The 18565-nt window shown below is 34.7% G+C and overlaps 1 protein-coding gene across 1 annotated transcript in view; it reads right to left on the minus strand.

Moving 5' to 3' along the window:
- Nucleotides 1-18565, minus strand: part of SMCHD1 (structural maintenance of chromosomes flexible hinge domain containing 1) — a 76477-nt gene that overhangs the window by 25997 nt on the left and 31915 nt on the right. Inside the window, exons 18-31 of the mRNA XM_085220836.1 lie at nucleotides 18294-18371; nucleotides 18091-18210; nucleotides 15705-15849; nucleotides 15286-15382; nucleotides 14211-14283; nucleotides 12614-12753; nucleotides 11845-11979; nucleotides 10754-10981; nucleotides 9997-10145; nucleotides 8369-8457; nucleotides 6506-6624; nucleotides 5638-5805; nucleotides 4406-4531; nucleotides 1095-1174 (exon numbers count right to left, since the gene is read on the minus strand). Coding sequence (XP_085076962.1) covers nucleotides 1095-1174; nucleotides 4406-4531; nucleotides 5638-5805; nucleotides 6506-6624; nucleotides 8369-8457; nucleotides 9997-10145; nucleotides 10754-10981; nucleotides 11845-11979; nucleotides 12614-12753; nucleotides 14211-14283; nucleotides 15286-15382; nucleotides 15705-15849; nucleotides 18091-18210; nucleotides 18294-18371 — 1747 coding nt within the window. The remainder of the gene's footprint in view (nucleotides 1-1094; nucleotides 1175-4405; nucleotides 4532-5637; nucleotides 5806-6505; nucleotides 6625-8368; nucleotides 8458-9996; nucleotides 10146-10753; nucleotides 10982-11844; nucleotides 11980-12613; nucleotides 12754-14210; nucleotides 14284-15285; nucleotides 15383-15704; nucleotides 15850-18090; nucleotides 18211-18293; nucleotides 18372-18565) is intronic.

Consider the following 18565-nt stretch of genomic DNA (forward strand, 5'->3'; position numbering starts at 1 on the left):
ATAACTTTCAACTCATTTTCCAAAGAAAACGAAGTTTAGGCTGTTCCATCTCAATATATTTCCAGTTGAGACAGGCCAGTTGATTCAAAAGTTAAAAGAGAGACCGAAATCTTAAAAGGCCAGAACTATGTAAAAAAGCTGAATTACTGCAACTGAGGAAATGGAAATGCAGAACACAAATCATTTCCCTACAGCTTTCTAGAAAATAGTAAGTGGTTAGAAGAAAGAGCCCCTACTCATTTTCTTCTTTATGGGAAAAACAGTATTTCTGTTCACTACATGGGTTTACTATCCACTCCACATAAAAAGAAAAATTACATATAAACCCCAAACTAGCCATAGCTTGTGTTGAATCACCCTTAAGCAGCAAGACAAAATAGTAAGATGCAGGAAAAAAAACCTCTAGTGTCTTCAAGCAAGCCTCAGGCTTACAGGAGGTGAGTAGCAGAACTATAAGCATGAGGAGAATAAAGGAACAAAGAATTTAAAAAGTCAGACAGGACATGGGAGTGTAAAGTGCATCCAGACAGACACGAAGAAGCAAGAGATACAGGACACAAACCTGCAGGAAATGAGACTTCATTATTTCTACTGCAAATAAGAAAGTATTTTTGGTTTTCTGTTTTTCCTCACTATAATTCTTTTAGACAATTTACCTAATTTTTCAAACACTGGTTAGCACCTAGAAATGGAGTTTCAGTACTCCTAAAACATGTTCCTATTTTAAAAGCATGATGTTTAGTTCTGGTCACTCAAAGGCTGTAAACTTCAAATGTTTTAAATGATTTACACATACACTAGGTAGTGCTTGGCAATTATAAGCTGTGTTTTACCATGCCAAGAAAACCTAGACTTCAGAAGATTGGAGCAGCAGCTTCTCAGAAGAAGAAAGAAGATGCCATTCATTTTTAATTAGTCAAGCATTTAATTTCTTAAAGCTCACTAAGTGGCTTTCCAGCAGCATCTAACTAATAAATGTCTGCCCTTATCTCTAGACAATTTCCTGGTAGGTGCATTATGAAATGCGCAGCTTAAATATATCTAGCAAGCGACATTTCAGAATTCAATTTTTTCACATAATTTTCACTACTTACCTAGGTGCATGAATACTAATAACTCCCAGGTTAGCCCTACCATTGTCATCTGTTCTATGTTGGTGGTTTGAAGGAACAATCTGTCAAGAAAAATATTTTTTATTCTTTCAGTGACACAGAAGTACTATCAAGTCTTAGAATAAAGTGTATATCTCATTCGCCTACGTACTATCTTTCCATTTGAGTAAAGGTTGCTTTGAATTTTTGCACTCTAAATTAGGGAAAGATACACTGTCATGAATATGATATTAAGATGCTTCAGAATTTTCTCTGTCAATTTTTGAAGACATTCACTTTACCTGAACAAGGATATTTTCATTCATTAATAGGTTTAAATATTTAATAGACGTTATTTCTTCAGCTATTATTGATACTATCATGTCATCCATAATACAGATTAATATGAGTATGTTTTCAGATTCTAAAACCTTCTATGAATTGTTTATTCCCTTTCAGTGTTTCTCCAGTCTGCACAGAGGTTCCCGGGTAGCAAAAATTAAACTTCAGTAAAAACAACAAAAGCATCTCTAGCTCTCCTCCCTTTTCCCCATTGTCAAAAGAAGAAAGATTGCTAGGCAACTTGCAAGTGTTACAAGTGATGAATCATGGTACCTCACTAATCAATATTCAATGACAAACAAAAGCTAATCTCTACACCAAAACAAATGGCATTTAACCAAACACTAATAAGTGACTTTTTGTCAGCACTGTTTTAGCACAACACCACGAATGCCTTACACATTTCCTGTTTACCTAGTACTTTAATCAGGTTTGGCTCAAATTTCTTTGAAGTCAACAGAAATTCTGCCACTGACTTGCAGGAGTTCTGGCTGAATCTCATGGTTATAAAATAACTCCCCATTACTCACTGGTGTTCTTCAAGATGCATGTTCTGCATGCTCCCTGTCTTTGCCACACTCACTCCCCTTGCAAAGTGAAATCTTATGATTGACAGTACCACTAAGTCACACTTGTCCTTGCAAATTAAACAGCAGAGAAGCTATCACTGTACTTTCCTATGAATCAAAGAATTTGGAAACTATGGATGCCAGCATTGCAGATTCAGAAAATCTATCCTCTCAGAGAAACAGATGGTAAATTTTAGAGAATATTAACACATTCCTAACAGTATGGAGAAGCTATTTCTTCTGAAAATGGGCACGTACACTGTCTTAGCCTTACCTAAGAAATGCCTTGTCAGTGTATCAGAAGAACCTCAGATAGCAGCTTTAAAGTTTAGAGGACTGCATAGGAAGCCATGGACACACTCTGAGCTCTTGTGTAATGAATTCCTCTCTAAAGAGGGAAATCAATTTTTTTACATTGATGACATAACACAACAAAATCATGCAAAAGTTTGTCGTTGAACAGTATTTGGCATTAAATTGTCTTCCCTTTGCTATTTCAGCATAAACTTTGGAAGACTAAATGTCTAGCTGTATGCACGAAAATAAAATACTTGGAATAGGTGAAGTGGGCAATCTTCTTGCAAAATTGTTTCCTAAATCTCACATCACTAATTTACATGAATGAAACTACTAAATGAAAAAAAAATAAAGTGAGTGTTGATTGATAATGGATCAGCTATGGAAGCATGAATTTATCCTACCATGTCATCACAGAAATGCAATGGCAAAAAATGTGTACTTAATGGTTCAAATGGAAGGTAGCACTGTAAATATAGTTTGATTTCCTAGAAACACTAAGAAAATTGTCAGTCATTTTATATACTCTTTTGAAGACTATACTCAGTTTAGCAAAATCATTTTATATTTGACATTACTGTACATTGCAGAAACCAGTGCTTTGCACATTTCCACTCCCGGGTTTCACATAGGAGTTCGGAGATTTTACTGCTGAGCCACACTCATTTAGTTTTGTACCCATAGCACAGAGAATGGAGTACAGAAAATGCATGCTGCAACCACATATTACCAAGTTTAGGAGACTTAGAGGACAAGTAGTGAAATGTAAGAGGACAACTTATCTGAGAATTTAAGTTCCCAGAAGCTTTTCATAACCTTTGGGATACTGTGCATACACTCTATTTGAAATGCCAAGGCAAGACAGTTCTCCTGCAACTTACAGTAGGGCATCTGCTTTAGCAGGGGAACTGGATTTTATGATTCCCAGAGGTCCCTTCCAACACCTGCGATTCTCTGTCTCTCTAAAGACATTCTTCGAGCTAATCATGAATACTGACCTAATATGTTTGTTTAGCAAATAAGCAGGTAGTTGCTCCACTAACGTATGACGGAATCACTCAGAAATCATTCCACTGTTGCTGAATTCAAGGAGTGTGGATGAAGGGCATGCAGACTTTTGAAGGCATGTTGCCAGTCTTTCTTGGAAAAGGACATAGCGTTTGAAAATCCAGCATACCACCAGAAAGTCTCTTAGATTAGGCACCACAGTCACAGAGCATTACTATCAAGTTTGTATGTTCCCTCAAGAACAATGCAATCAGAAGCTTCAGAGGGCTGCAGCTGCCTTCATAAACAGCTTGCAGGGGGCAAGCTAAAAAAAATTCTTAACTATAAGCAAAGCTTCTAGGGTAAGAGACAGAATGAAAACCAAGATGTAAAGAAGTGTCCTGAATAATAATAAGCAATATAATTAGAAAAAAGAAAAACAATTAAGACAAGAGTAATATAGCTGAACTGAGGAAAATGTTCATGAATTATGAATTCTATCGAACTCCTTTCTTGATATAGACCAATATGCACGCCATTTGATGCTCACAGAAAGGAGAGTAACTGCTTCATTCTGGGTTAGATAATGCACTCTCACTGTTTTAGATTGGTTTATACTGCCAATGCTCTTCTCATGGATAATCAAGTGAGAAGCAGACCAGCTGATTAGTTTATGCAGAACCATCAGCCATACATTCATGTATCACAATCAAAAGAATCACCAGATAAGAATGATTTGGTTGCCACTTTGAAAAATGTCACGATTTTTATTCAGTAAGTCACCTCAGATAAAGTGGGGGATGCACACAGAATTTGCAGACAGGTTGAGCAGAAGAATAAGTACACTAATGACACCTGGATACCAGACTACAGCAATTTTGTTATGTTTGTGATTGTTATGATAAAAGGGAGCTGAGGAATCTGTCCTGGAAGCTGTTTGCATTTTCCACTGAAATTACTATCACGTGAGATTAATTATTCTTTTGCATCTTTACAATATGTTCATTCTTTATTTATTTATTTTTATTTTTTCCAAAAATGTCTTAACAACGAAGAAGAAACCATAGAAAACACCAATCTGTGTTACATGAACAAAATTTCACAAAGATCTATGCTTACCTTTAGGTTGCTACTCTTTGTAAGGCTGATTTTGACATTAGGTTCAGGGGATGGATTTCCCCACTCATCACACAGTTGAACAACAAGGGGCTTCAGCAATTCTCTACCATTAATCACTGCAACAGGCTGGAAGATACACAAAGGCATTATTCTATTCTGTTTCAGATATATTAGACATTCACAGCATATCAAGAACACCTAGAACAATAGCATGTGCCTTTTCCATACTCTTTGCCTCCTATAACAGAAAGGTCATGTCAGAATTGTAGAAGTTCTTGAAGGTGTTTCTAGAATTCTCCCATTTGCGTTCTTGTCATGCAAGTCTTGATTGAATTTAATGTGTCACCCATGTTGACACAACTCAAAGGAAAGACACGCTTCTGAAGATGCTTATGCACTTTCTTACTTGTTGAAGAAGTGAATAGCCTACAACTTCTTGTATTTTGATAGACCGTGGCAGTTTTTTAGAGAGTAAAAATAGTTACAGCATTCCCTCTGTTTTTCCATTTTCTTCAGTCATTTCCTTCTCCATTTTCCCAACACTTCAATCTTTGTGCCTGCTGCTGCTCACCTATTTTACCTCCTGCTGCAACTCAGCGTTATAACTTGAATAAGCAAACAAATAAAGGGTAGTTTAAAAAAATTCCCATCTGACAAATACAGTACTCCACTTCTTGACTGTAAACACCAAAAAATTTTAAGTAAATTTTAGGTTGTTGTCCTACATCTAATAGTAACAAGTAAAGGAAGATAAGCTGTCAACCATTTCTATTATTAAAGACAGCATCTTTAGCAAAGAGTAGATGCAGTCTGTAGTAAAATTGCTGCACTTTACATTACATAGAAAGGTGAATGGGACAGGAAAAACAATATAAGACATGATTAAGGAATACAGTGTTATCAACACATATGTTAGTTAGTTCACCCTAAAGTAAATGCACTTTTAAAAGTTAATGTGTTTAGTTAGCTATTGTATGATAAATTCTTTGTATTCACTGTCCCATTGAAACATACTTACATAAAACTGGCTTGCAAAATAATTAATTTGGCTTGTGTTATGCAGTCCTCAGCAAAATACAAAAAGTATCTCTACAACTGTCATATTCTGACAGTTTTCAGAAGTATCACATTAACACGTCAGTGTTTTCATCTTTGCATCCGTAAATAAGACTTGCTGATCAGTCACCTCTTCAACCCCTCCCCCAGGCAAAGACAAAAACTGTTTCATTTACCTTTTCTAACTCTGGCCAATCCATAATTTGCAATTTAGCAGGTGATCCTGCAGTTAAATTTACTCTGAGAAAATCAGAAAATTCACGCCAAGCAAAGCACAGTTCCTTGCTTCCAAGTGCACAAGGTTTAAATCGAATGCCTTTGACTCTCATTGTAAATGTACTTTCCTATTGAGAAATAAAAATAAAATTTTATCAAGAACAGAAAAAGGGAAGTATATTTTTTTCATTCCTTTTACTATTGTATTTTAATATTTATGCATACTAGACACTATTTACTGTTTCTAACTAAAAATTAAATTAGAGTAAAATTTGTATTCAAGTGGACTTTTTGGGTAAGAAACTATCATTTTCAAACCCAAGCACTTCTCAGGGGCCTGCTTTTCAATGCAAAAATTATGTATAATTCAGTTATATTTAGCATTTTAAAACATACAGAGAACATTTTAAATTCAGCTATGGCAGAAAATACAGTTAATTCTTCACAGGATTGCAAAATCAATTAAGCCACCATTTAAAAAAAAAAACAACAACCAAACAACAAAAATACCAAACAACAAAACTTACACAACCACCAACAAAAAAAAGCCACAAAAGAAAAGACTACAAAGAAGAAAAGGTATAAAACAGTGGACTGAAAACAAAAGCAAACCTAACTCTAGCTTTAAGTGATCTGACTATCATGTTGTATAGCTGCAAGAGTGATGAGGTTTCTAACACACGCCACTCTGTTCCTTAGAATGGGATCATAAAAATTTAATATTATCTTTATAATGCTTACCACCTAGCATTTAATTTCACAGAAAGAATTAAGAGAAATTACCTCACATAGGCCATACAGAAATAAATTACATAGTATCTTACTTACCTGCCAAGTTATTTGCAAATTTGATTTATCAAGTCCAGGCCCTGCAACTCCTAGGTAACCTGTGCATGCAGATGTCACTGTTTGAACCTGATTTCCATACTGATCCGTGATCATTACATCTGTTAAAAAGAGCATAATTTATTAGAACAACTTCAGCAGCTGCTTTAATGAAACATTATGCAACATACAGAATGTAAATGTACACAATACCCACACATAATACATAGAAAACTTACATGACTATCACAGACTCACAGAATGGCTGAGGTGGGCAGGGCTCTCTGGCCCAACCTGTGCTCTAGTAGAGCCACCCAGAGCAGAGTGCCCATGGCCAGGTGGCTTCTGAAGATCTCCAAGGTGGAGACCCCCCAGCTTCTGGGCAGCCTGTGTCAGTGCTCTGTCACCTGCACAGTTCGTGCACATTCCTTCTTGTCCTGTCACTGGGCAACACTGACAGTATCTTACATACATATGCTGATAATGTCTCCTCTCTTCACATCAAAGTTCAGCGCAAAAAAATATATCTACCTATTCATGGTGCACAAATATTTGTGCTTTCCACTTTCTTTTTGAGCAAGATTGCTTCTCACTATAAAGTAAAAAAAAATTCTTTAAATTGAAAATCAATTTTTAGCCTGTTGAGATAGTTTGTTCTATGTTGCTCTAGGTTGCTCAAACACAATCTTTTAATGTGCTACAAAAATATACTAATTCTTAATCTCCAGAAGTTATTTAAAATGTCTTATGTTTATTAGAAGTAATTGACACATTGTTAAAGCACTGCACACTTCCTGAAGAAGAAAAAAGATAGAAGTCATTTTTCACCAACAGCACAAACACCAAAATAAATAAAAGTAAAAACCAACAAAATAAAAAGCCAGTACTGAAGCATCTCAACGTTTCTTATTTTCATGAAATCTGGAGCAGCCATGTGCAGAAACCAAAGAACAATAAGACTGATCTCTTAACATGGTAGTTTTCTTAGGCTAAGCTGTTAATTTTAAAATGCTTCATTTTCAAGGCCATGCCTTTGAAATAATCTGACTGCTATTTTAGCCTTCAAGATTTTAGACTCATAGAATGGTTTGGGTTGGAAGGGACTTTTAAGATCATCTGGTTCCAACCCCCCTGCTATAGGCAGGGACACCTCCCTCTAGACCAGGTTGCTCACAGCTCCATCAAGCCTGGCCTTGAATGCTTCTAGGGAGGGGGCATCCAAGCTGCTCCAGGCAACCTGTTCTAGCATATCACCAGCCTCACAGTAAAGAATTCCATCCTAATATCTAGTCCAAATATACCCAATTTCAGTTTAAAGCCATTTCTCCTCATCCTGTTGCTACTTGACCTTATAAAAAGTCCCTCCCCAGCTTTTCTGTAGGCCTCCTTCAGGTACTGAAAGACTGCCCCATAGAGCCTTTCCTCCTCCAGGCTGAATAGCCACAGCTCTCTCAGCCCGTCCCCATGAAGGTGTTCCAGCCCTCTGATCATCTTCATGGCCCTCCTCTGGACCCACATCAACAGCTCCATGTCCTTCTTGTGTTGGGGGCCGCAGAACTGGACTGCAGATGGGATCTCACGAGAGCAAAGCAGAGGGGCAGAATCACCTCCCTTGACCTGCTGGTCAGTCATGCTTCTCTTGATGCAGTCCAGAATAAGGTTGGCCTCCTGGGCTGCAAGTGCACATTGCTGGCTCGTGTTGAGTCTTTCACCAACTGGCACCCCCAAATCCTTTCCTTGGGGCTGCTCTCAAGCCCTTCTCTATATTTATGCTTGGGATTGCCCCGGCTCAGGTTCAGGATCTTGCACTTCGCAAGGAAATAGAAACGTATTTTACAGTAAAATGAAGAATATGTAAATACTCACCAATTTCACCCTGTAGATCTTCCCCCAACTGTACTGTGTTTGATCCTTCTAATTTGCATTTAATGTGTTTGGGTTCATCAGGAAGTGGCCTAAGTTAGCACAAGAAAATGTATTTATAATCATTTTCATCAAGCTAATCACACCAGCACACAGGACAAAGAACGCAGCAGTAACCATCCACTTGTGACTGGAGGGCTTTTTTTGGTTTTGCTTAAATTTACCCTCCCATGTATTAGAGCACCATATCTGATGTGCATAAAGCTTACATAGTAGCTTTTACCTCACGTTTATCAGGTGCAGGTTACAAGAGACTCCTAACAGAACAAAAGACAGCATCTTATTTGTAATAACTTGCCTACCAGCATTTTACCACAAGTAAGATTTTACCACAAGTAAAGCACATCCCCAAAGTAACATACAATTCTCTACATAGTAACATTCATATATATATGAATATGTATATATGAATGTTAATATACATTATATATACATGTATATGTATGCGCATGTAATACACATATACATTATATACACATACATGCAAAGGTATCAAAGTCTTGCTATGAAAATACTTGCAGAATTTCTTCAGCATTTGACTACAACTAACATAGTTTTAAATTTTTTAGCCAGTTTTCCCTTAAAACAAAATAAAGACAGAGCACATTATAAAACAGTCTCTTCAAAATACTTTCTGGGGTGCTTTTTAAACAGTCCTAGCCTTTTGTTGGTTTATTTAATGAAGATTAACATAAGTTATAAGCTGGCTCCCTCAGAACTAGCGTCATCCAACAACTAAATTATGTGAGAATTAACTTATTCAACACAATAACACAACGTTTTTTACTAAACTTGAGACATTTAAAAATCATACTAGAATGACCCCCAGTTAATTTGTATGACAACTACAAGAGAACAAGCCCTAAAGAAGAGTTCCCTAATCTGAGACTGCTTTCCCACAACAAGCAAAAACGTGTAAGAAAATTAAACAATCCACTGCTCTACTTCCTTTCAAGAAAAGTATCAATTCAGACTGCTTTTCTGTTCTTCATATAAGAAAACAAAAAGTACAACTTTAATGAAACTTTATCTGCCTCTAACAGTGAAGCATCAAAGACATCAGTTTACAAGCTTTAAGCTCTGAATTCTTAAAAAAAAAATCAGATCCATGTCAACAAACTTTATATGGTAAGCTGTTGAGACTCAATAAGTGATAAACAGGTGATTTTAAAGTTTGACTTACAGTTTGTCACTTTTGACCAAGATACCAGATACAGGTATCTACTGTTAGGCTAGATAAATCTTTGGATACGAAACAGCAATGGTAACAATGTGCTCTGCAGTGATTTAGTTAACAGCAATGTGACTCTGAAAAAATCCTATAAGCTAACACTTGATTATTGGTGTATTCAAAAACTTTCCTTCAGTATAAATACAAATGGCATAAACAGATTGCAGTGGAATCTTTCATGCAGTTCACGTTCTCATTTGTAAACATTTTTGCTTTAACACCCTCCTGATATCAGATTTCATTACTTCAGCTTCCACAGAAAGATTTTTATATCCAATACAACAGATCTATAACCCTTTCCCGACATAATAATTCACAAGATGCATTTTAACATACAAACCTGATTGTAAACGCACTCTCCAAAGACACATGGTCATCAAGATAACTTATTAGACAGTATCGTACATCTTTCACTGATGTTGGTACTTTCACATCAGGTAACAATCCCTGCATCAACTGTTCTCTGTTAATTTTGGGTGTCCAGTTAACCTAAAGTTATAATTGTTTAAATGAATCAGAAATTAAATTATTAACAACCAGCAAATTATTACAACTGATGTCATTCTAAATATGCTGAAGTAAAATAGAGGTAATACCTTTCAAAAGATAAGCCAGAGCTCTCTGGCCAAATATGCAAATTACTCAATATAAAATAAACCTCTCTCACTGCACCTTCCTGAGTTAAGAAAGATCTGATTCAGAAAAACCTTACCAAAAAATCACATATATGGTGAAGCATATAAGTGACAAACAAAATCTCCATGAAGAGACGTGTCTATTCAACATTCCTAAAGCTGGGAAAACCTCGAATCTGAAAGTTAGAATTTTATTACTGTGTTTAGACTGAGAGCTGAAAACCACCTTTTTTCCACAATGCTATCCTACAGCATTATTCTGCACTACATTAAATGTCTTGATTTCGTTAACAACACAGTATTAATAAAATCATTTTTTCATGAATTTGTTAAGCAGATATTAAAGTTCCCAATAATACAGTCTTGAGGAATATTATTTGGAATGATATTCTGATGTCAATGGATTTTAGAGAAGCACTAGATAATTCCCCCATTATATACTGTTTCTTCAAAAAAACCTGCCTTAATTTTTTCTGCCATAGCTGAAGTTATATGTATCTCCCTTTCTCCCTCATCATACATCTGAAATATAAGGTTGTGCATGATATCTCCAGCAATCCAGTTGATTTCATCCTGATGTTTAATTTGAATAGCTTTTTGTCCATTCATACTTAAGACCTGCAGTCTTGCAACATGACTGCTTGGAAGAAGTTTAATCATCTTTTCCACTGGTGGCACATCTTTACAACTCTACAATGGGATGGAAGGGAAAAAGAGACAAACGTTATGAAAATATCAAATATAAATAACTTAATAAATATTGCTCCATAATAAACCTATGGCACTACTCCAGATTATTAAGTGTGAACAGTTGTCCAAATACAAAGTTAGCTTAACTTGTCAAAAGCAAATAAAAAGGATATGCCAGAATGCTTACAAAATGTTTAACAGAAACTGGAACTGATGCTGCTTAGAAAATACTATATATATATTACAGTATTTTTTGAACAATTTACAAAATATTTATTTAAGATTAATCCAAAATAACATGCCATGTACATTATCTTACCACATTACTATTTGTTTACACTATTTTCAAGGTAAAATGCTGAAAGTCTTGTTTTCTTCAGCTGTGTGGCTCTCCTGATTACCAGAGAGCTGGGATATTCAATAACATAAAAAAAAAAGCAAAAAAACAACCAACATCCAAACCAACAAACTTAAAGACTGAAATATTCATTTCTAACCTTTAGAAAAAATATATTCAATATCTCTCTTCTCTAAGGTTTGGGGAACATTCTTTCATGCTTGTTCTGGCTCTAAATGTTCATGCAACAAAGGTAATTTCACAGAAGGAACCAGTGAGTAAATTCCCAGAAATAATGCTTAGTTCTGAAATACTAAGTGTGAGAGGTGAAGAAAAATGTAATTTCTTTGCCTTTTTATGGCTTCCTAGAGATGAAAAAGGACAGATATGATTCTCGGGCTTATGGAATTAAAATAGTGGCTTTTAGGGGCTTTTTAAAAGTTTATAAAACTTTGGTTTAATACAAGACAATATAGTAAATACTTTCCAGTCTTTTGCTCATCCAAACATCCTGTTCAATACTTACAGGTATTTCAATCCTTGCTTTGAGCATCTGGTCTTTCTTTATATTCAGTACGTGTATGACTGGACCAGTTAAAATGTTTGTTCCTGCATTACTGCAGTCCACAGAATACACAGGTAGGTTTGAAGCACCTAAAAACTATTTAAAGCATACAATTAAACTTCAAGTTTCTTTTGCAGAACTAGAAGAATTATTCCAGAAATGATTGTTTGTGCAACTCCAGAACTATATACGATTATTTACAGATAATTTTTTTTAGTTTTCATCAAATCACAAAAAGTAATGGAAAAAGAGAAAGTGTTTTTTTTTTCCAGGTGGTAAGAGGCGTGTGAGAAGATCTATAAAAGCCACAGCAACGTGCCCATTTCCTTACTAGTTTAAATGTTTATAATTATGTTATCATTATTCCTTAGGCAGCAGATTTGCATTTTCATATTTAAGCAAATTGAAGTATGTTGTCTGCAGTTTTTTTTTCCAAAATGTATTTGAGCATTGTATATGGAAAAAATGATCTAAAACATCTTAAAATCGTAGTTATATATCATCACATCATTTTTCTCTTCCATTTTTATGTCCAGGTTCCTATAACCCTGAAACTTGCTGAATGAATGATAATGGATGATGCGAGGAAGCCACAAGTGGGGCTACAAAGCTATAGACATTTCAAAAGCACTATTCAGGATGTTAATTCTGTCCATATGTCAAAATAGGCTCCTTTCCCAGTCCTTTTAAAGTATCAAATCCTTATGAAATACTACAAAATGCAATTTACCTTGCAGTGAACTATCAGTTTTGGCTGTGCTGTTATATTGCCTGATTCATCCAACACTTCAACCTGAAAGGGGAAGGCTGTACCATTTTCAATCTTAAGAATTTCAGAATCTGGTTTTACTTTCAATTGATATGGAGGGCCTGTAAAAAGAACAATTGTAGAACAATGGCTGTATTTTAGATAACCCACTAGACTCAGTTTTTGCTATCCTGAAAAGCATTTTAAAGCCAAGATACCAAGATATCTATGGTAACAAATACTTTAGCCTAACTAAGACATATTGGTTTAAGCCAAAAAGTTTCTTGACACTGTCCGTTAATATGTATCACCTGCCACTCTTTGGGAATAGATGAGCTTCAACACATGCAAGGTGTAAACAGACAGTGCAGTGCTGTCTACATATTATACCAAACCACATTCCTAAAAAGAACTTGAAGCTTTCTCCTGACATGTGAAAAACAAAGATAGTCATGTTGAGTTACATGAACAATCATAACATGCAGTAGTTTCGTTATCAAAGCCATCAGAGTTACAACTTACATGTAAAGCATAGCAGATTTTTACGGTATTACTTCAGTAGTAAAGTGAAGCTATTAAAAGAGATCTATCCCGTGAACATGTAATTAGTCTTATCAATTTTAAAATAAAGAGATCACAGATTTCTGTATGTCTAGACTGACAAAAGCAGAAGCTTCTAATAAGGAACGAAGGTGCCTTCAGCCTAAGGTAAACAAATAAGCAATACACAGCAATACAATCTATCTCAAGCCAGTCTGCTCCAAGTGACTGTTTCTACATGAAGCCTCAATATATCAAGTAATAATGAATAATAGAATAAATTGTGCCTTGTTGGTCTAACAAAGCTTGAAATACACATATTCTCAACAAAATGAGATGGGAAGGCCTAAAGACTGCTAAATAGGCCAAAAATGAACCTTCAAACTACCGTGTATGAATTAAAAAGCAAAAACTAACAGCAAAAAAAAAATCAACAGCCACAAAAGCAAGTTAAAAACGGATAACTGTAATCACGTACAGAAATCCTCAGTATCAAAGACATCCACAGAACAATAAATCTAGTAAGCGTGGTGGAGCTACAGAGCTCTATATTCCTCTCCTGTGTTACAATAAAGTCAACGCGTAACACGAAAGATCTCAAACTAAATCCCAACTGCAAAAGCATCCCCTTGATTTGTTGGGGTAAGAAACTGCATGAGAACTTACTAATTCACAACATGACTTCTACAGTGACAGCAGGTCAGTGCAGGTTAGCACAAGTTCACAGGCTTAACAATGAAGAAGATTGAGAAGAAAAAAGTATAATTTTATTCATTCAGTGGGGCTAGGTTATAAAAACATATTTAAAAAAGTTAATCTCAAGCAGGTAAATTTTAGCTACCAGAACAATGGACAAAACTGGGCTGCCAAGATTAACATGCTCTTAGCTTTATTCAGTTTCAGCAATCACTTGAATGAGTCAAAATATTCTCATTGAATGCCTCATTAAATACTTAACTCCTTGTGAGAAGAAACATTTTATTAATAGTTTCAGAACAAAGTTCAACACAAATTTACCAAATATGTAAAGGATTCTTACCAGGCTGCAATCTTATTTTAAAAATCTGTGTGTCTTCTTTCAATCCAGGAAGAGTAATCTTCAGATTAAAGTTCTAATGAAAAGAATATTTTTAGTATTAACCATAAACAAAATCAGATCATAAATTACTTCATAAAATGATGCTAATCCATATATATGTTAATTTCAGAGATCTAAACAGATTTTTTTGCACTGCTACATAAATCAAGACTTTTCCACTGCACTAGAATCTGTTTTGTCATATTATTACTCCCAGACATGTGAAATCCAGGATTTGCAAGATAAACTTCAGGATTCTGAAGCTACCAAACATTGTGGTTTTCTGCTCAGGCTTGTTTTACTGTCGACAAAAACATAAAAAAAAAAAAAAAAAAGTAGGTTTAAAGAAAAGGTCTGCAAGCTCTGTGTTCACTATTCTTTAGCTGATTGCCAGTAGAAAGGCACCAGATTTGGTATCCATCTCATATCTGAATAAGACCATTAGAAATACAACTGCTGCTGCAGAATTCCATCCCTAAAACTCATATTCACAAGACAGCTAGAAAATGAAACAGTCTATTCAACAGTTTTGAAAGCACTCATTTAAAACTAGTTGCACTGCAAATACAAGATTTTCATATATTATAAATTTGAGAACATTTTGTAGCAACTCATAAAGCACCATTCTTTCAAGTTCAGAAATACTGTCGCTGTATGGTTTTAGTTTCATAAACCTGGCCTGTGTCTTTCATATGCCCAGTAACAATATGTAACATTAACAGCCTGTTGTTTGAAAGAAAGTAACTGGGCAATTCTTTTTGGCCTGCCAAGGAAGAGAAGCAAAAGAAGGCCTGGGCTGATTCCTCACAGCATAATTTTAAATCAATTTCAGCATAAATTTGAACTAAGACAGCTGAATTAGTATTTTGAGTACACTCTACCACAAATGCAGTGATTGCCCAGCCCTCAGGCAGTGCCACCAGCAGAGCAAAGCCGTGGGTAGAGCCATAAGAAATCATGAGAAAATATCCCAAGAAAAAGCAATTGCAACTTGTTTCTTAAAAATAATACTTCAAGTTTGAATTAATTAGCATACCTTGCCCTGGCAACTATTTACACAGCCTTTAGCAGTGACACCCTTAATGATGCAATTTGCTCCTGCAGTTAACTCTTCATATTGCAAAGTCAATCCACTAAAAAAAGAAACAACAATAACGACAAAACAAAAAACAAAAACAAAACAGAAAAAAGCAGAACCAATTTAAAAATGAATAGAGTGTTTTAATTCTTCAGTAAGATTTTCCACTAAGATATATACTAGATACTTTCAGATATTCCTATGGAAATAACAAAAATAACAGCCAAGTCATGTTACAAGCATACATCACTGAGACAACACACAAAGAATTGCTATATTGTCTACAAGAAGTACAACAAAAATATAAAACATTCCCCACCCCTAAAAAAATTCCAAACCCAAACCATCAAAAAAGGATGATGAGACAATTGAATTACCTAGCTTCAAGAATTGGTTTAATGTCATTTGTCAACTGCGTTGCATGACCAAACTCATCCTGCAATTCCAAAGGAATATTAAAAGGTACTCCAACCCGAAAAGGAAGCTCCAAAAGACCCACTGAAAATTTCTCTGCTTTGCCCTCTAAGAGAAAATAACAATACATTTTTAGAAGTAATTATGTATGTTCATTGGCTTTTTCTTAAGTAAAGCTGCAGTTAAACAGGTTGTTTTCAGCCTCAAAGTAAATAAGCTATTCAGAATTATCGTTGTAAATAAAATCATGGTTTATAATTTTCCTTTAGTTGTAAAACTCATTTATGCAAAAAAAAAATTTTGTCCTACAGCTACACCAAATCTGAGAGATGAAGATGAGTAAGCATTATTTGAAAAAGAATCCTGATAATCTTTCCTGTGAAATATGGCACTGTGATATTGTCTATGGTTAAGCACTCCAAATTAAGACCAAACATGCACATTTAATAGTTGCATTTTGAAGTTTCTGACATAATTTGCGCTGAGCAGCACAAAAGGGAGCCTGGATTCCATGTTTTGTGGAATCAAACTTTCTTGGCCTCTGAAAAAAGAAGCAATACAGTGCAGTGCTAGATTTCTGATTAACATCCTGTCAAATAAATAACTACTTTCACTACCTACAGATTAACTTATCAGCAAATTTATTTTGCATTAGATAAGAGAAAAATCACAAGTGAAGGGAAAAAACATTACCGTGTACTGGCCAAAGCTACTTGAACGGTAACAATAACAAAGAGACTTCAATATTTCAATATTTAGAATTTCAATAAAATTTAGAACCGTATGATAAAACCATAAAATGCTCGGACAGAAAAACAGAACTTTTGTATTGTCAATGTGATTAATTAGCAAGAGAACATGTGCTGAATTAAGAAACAAAAACCTACAGATTAACTTAAGTAGTTCAGTTTTAAGAGTATTTTTGACTACTTTTAGCTTTTAAGCTTAGCAGGAAGAACGTAAACAACGAAAAACACCTTACTGTTAAATAAAATACTTTCAAAGAGCTGGTGATTTCTATTCACATTTTAATTCTTCTGGTCTGAATTTTCAGAATCTACATACACATAAGGTTACATAAAAATTAGTTTTTCATGTAAGTATTTGGAGAATTTATGGTTGCTTTGAAACAACAGAAAACATGGCCAAAAATAATGACTTCAAATATTTGCTTTTCAAGATAGAAGATATAAAAAGGTCAAGTCATCTCAATAACAAGTTAAAAAACTCAATTCAGATACCAATAGTTGCTTTTTATATCCCTTATATAAGAAGTACCAACTTATTAAGTTTTCAGATTTTTAGAGTTTATATTTGTTTCCAACGAGATTTGTTCATTTAATTTTTTTATGACTGAAGTTACTGTTAACCACAGGCTGTGGGAGGCCACAATACCATTGAAAAATGTTTTTTAAAATAAGAATGCAGTGCTGCAACTTTTAAGATTTGCTTTTTGTTTTAATAAATCGAGATAAAGAAGGTTCTGTATTCATTTAGAGAAAGTTTTTCCTTTTTTTTGGCATCTCAGGATACTGATTTCCCAGAAAGCATTTGGGCATTTTTCCACTAGTGTACTCCATAGGAACTTGCATGCAAATGAGGGAGGTCACAGCCTGCTTAAGCTCCATTTTGTAGACCGTGTGATTTTTACCATGATTTTTTTGTTATATCATTCCAGGCCCTTTGCTTGTCAATCCTGTTTAACAGCTCCTCACAGGTATACTGTTAACTCTCTCCCCCCCAACTCTTTCCTAAGTTTAAATTCACATTGGTTTTTACCACCTCAGAAAAAAGAAACAAAATTGCTGCATGGCAAAAGAATTGAAGAAAATTTTTCCTTTCAAATTGGAGAGCCCAAACCAAGGGAAGATCTGTCTTTTTCATGTATGTATATTGCTGATGTTTTGATTACCATATGCAAGCACTGTGTGTATATATATATGCACACACACACACACACACACATATATATAAAAGAATAGGTCTTCATGATAGGATTAAACAGGGGATGAACAATGCAGAGTTAATGATTTTTTTGCAAATTAAATTTAATTTAGCAAGAAAATAACAGAAGATACTACTTAAGATGAATTAAAGGAACCCAAAGTACAGAAAATTGCTTTAAATCCTATGAAATGTTAGTTACAGGCAGTATACTCTTTTATATATATATATATATATATATATATATATATATATATATATATATATTTTTAAATTTCTGGAGATAAGGTAGAACCCTAAAGCAATTAGCTCTCTCAACTAAAACATAAATAACTTGGATACATAACATACCAAACAAACACAAAAAGTAAAAGAAAATAAAACTGGCGTGGCTGAAATTCTTACCTACAATAGTAAATTTAAATGTTTTAGATGGCAGAGGCCTTCCTGCGTAAGTGTCTGCATTACTTTCATTTAAGACTACCTGCAGCTTCAAAGTGTAGTTCCCAAGTTTCTGAAGATTCTCTAAAGGAAAATTAAAATAAGTTTATAAAGAAAAAAAAAGGAGAATTATAAATAATCTGAAAATATTGCAACTGTTAACTCACCCATTTTTTTAAACCAGTATGGCCATTTTCCTCCATGCTGACTTATATGAGAAATTATTTCTTTATTCCCAGCAGGTGCTGAAAAATAAACAATTAGCTACACATTTGCAGATTACACATAATTCTCCATTACATAAAAAACATGTTACTATTAAATCTAAGAAACATAAATTCAGCTTCACAATACATCACATTAATCACATCTTAAAAAAAAAAAATTAGAAAATCTAATTCCACATCTAATCCTATTTTAATTCAAAACTTCAGACACA

This window comes from Meleagris gallopavo, chromosome 3, assembly GCF_905368555.1.
Source record: "Meleagris gallopavo chromosome 3, MGAL_WU_HG_1.1, whole genome shotgun sequence".
Taxonomy (NCBI): Eukaryota; Metazoa; Chordata; class Aves; order Galliformes; family Phasianidae; genus Meleagris; species Meleagris gallopavo.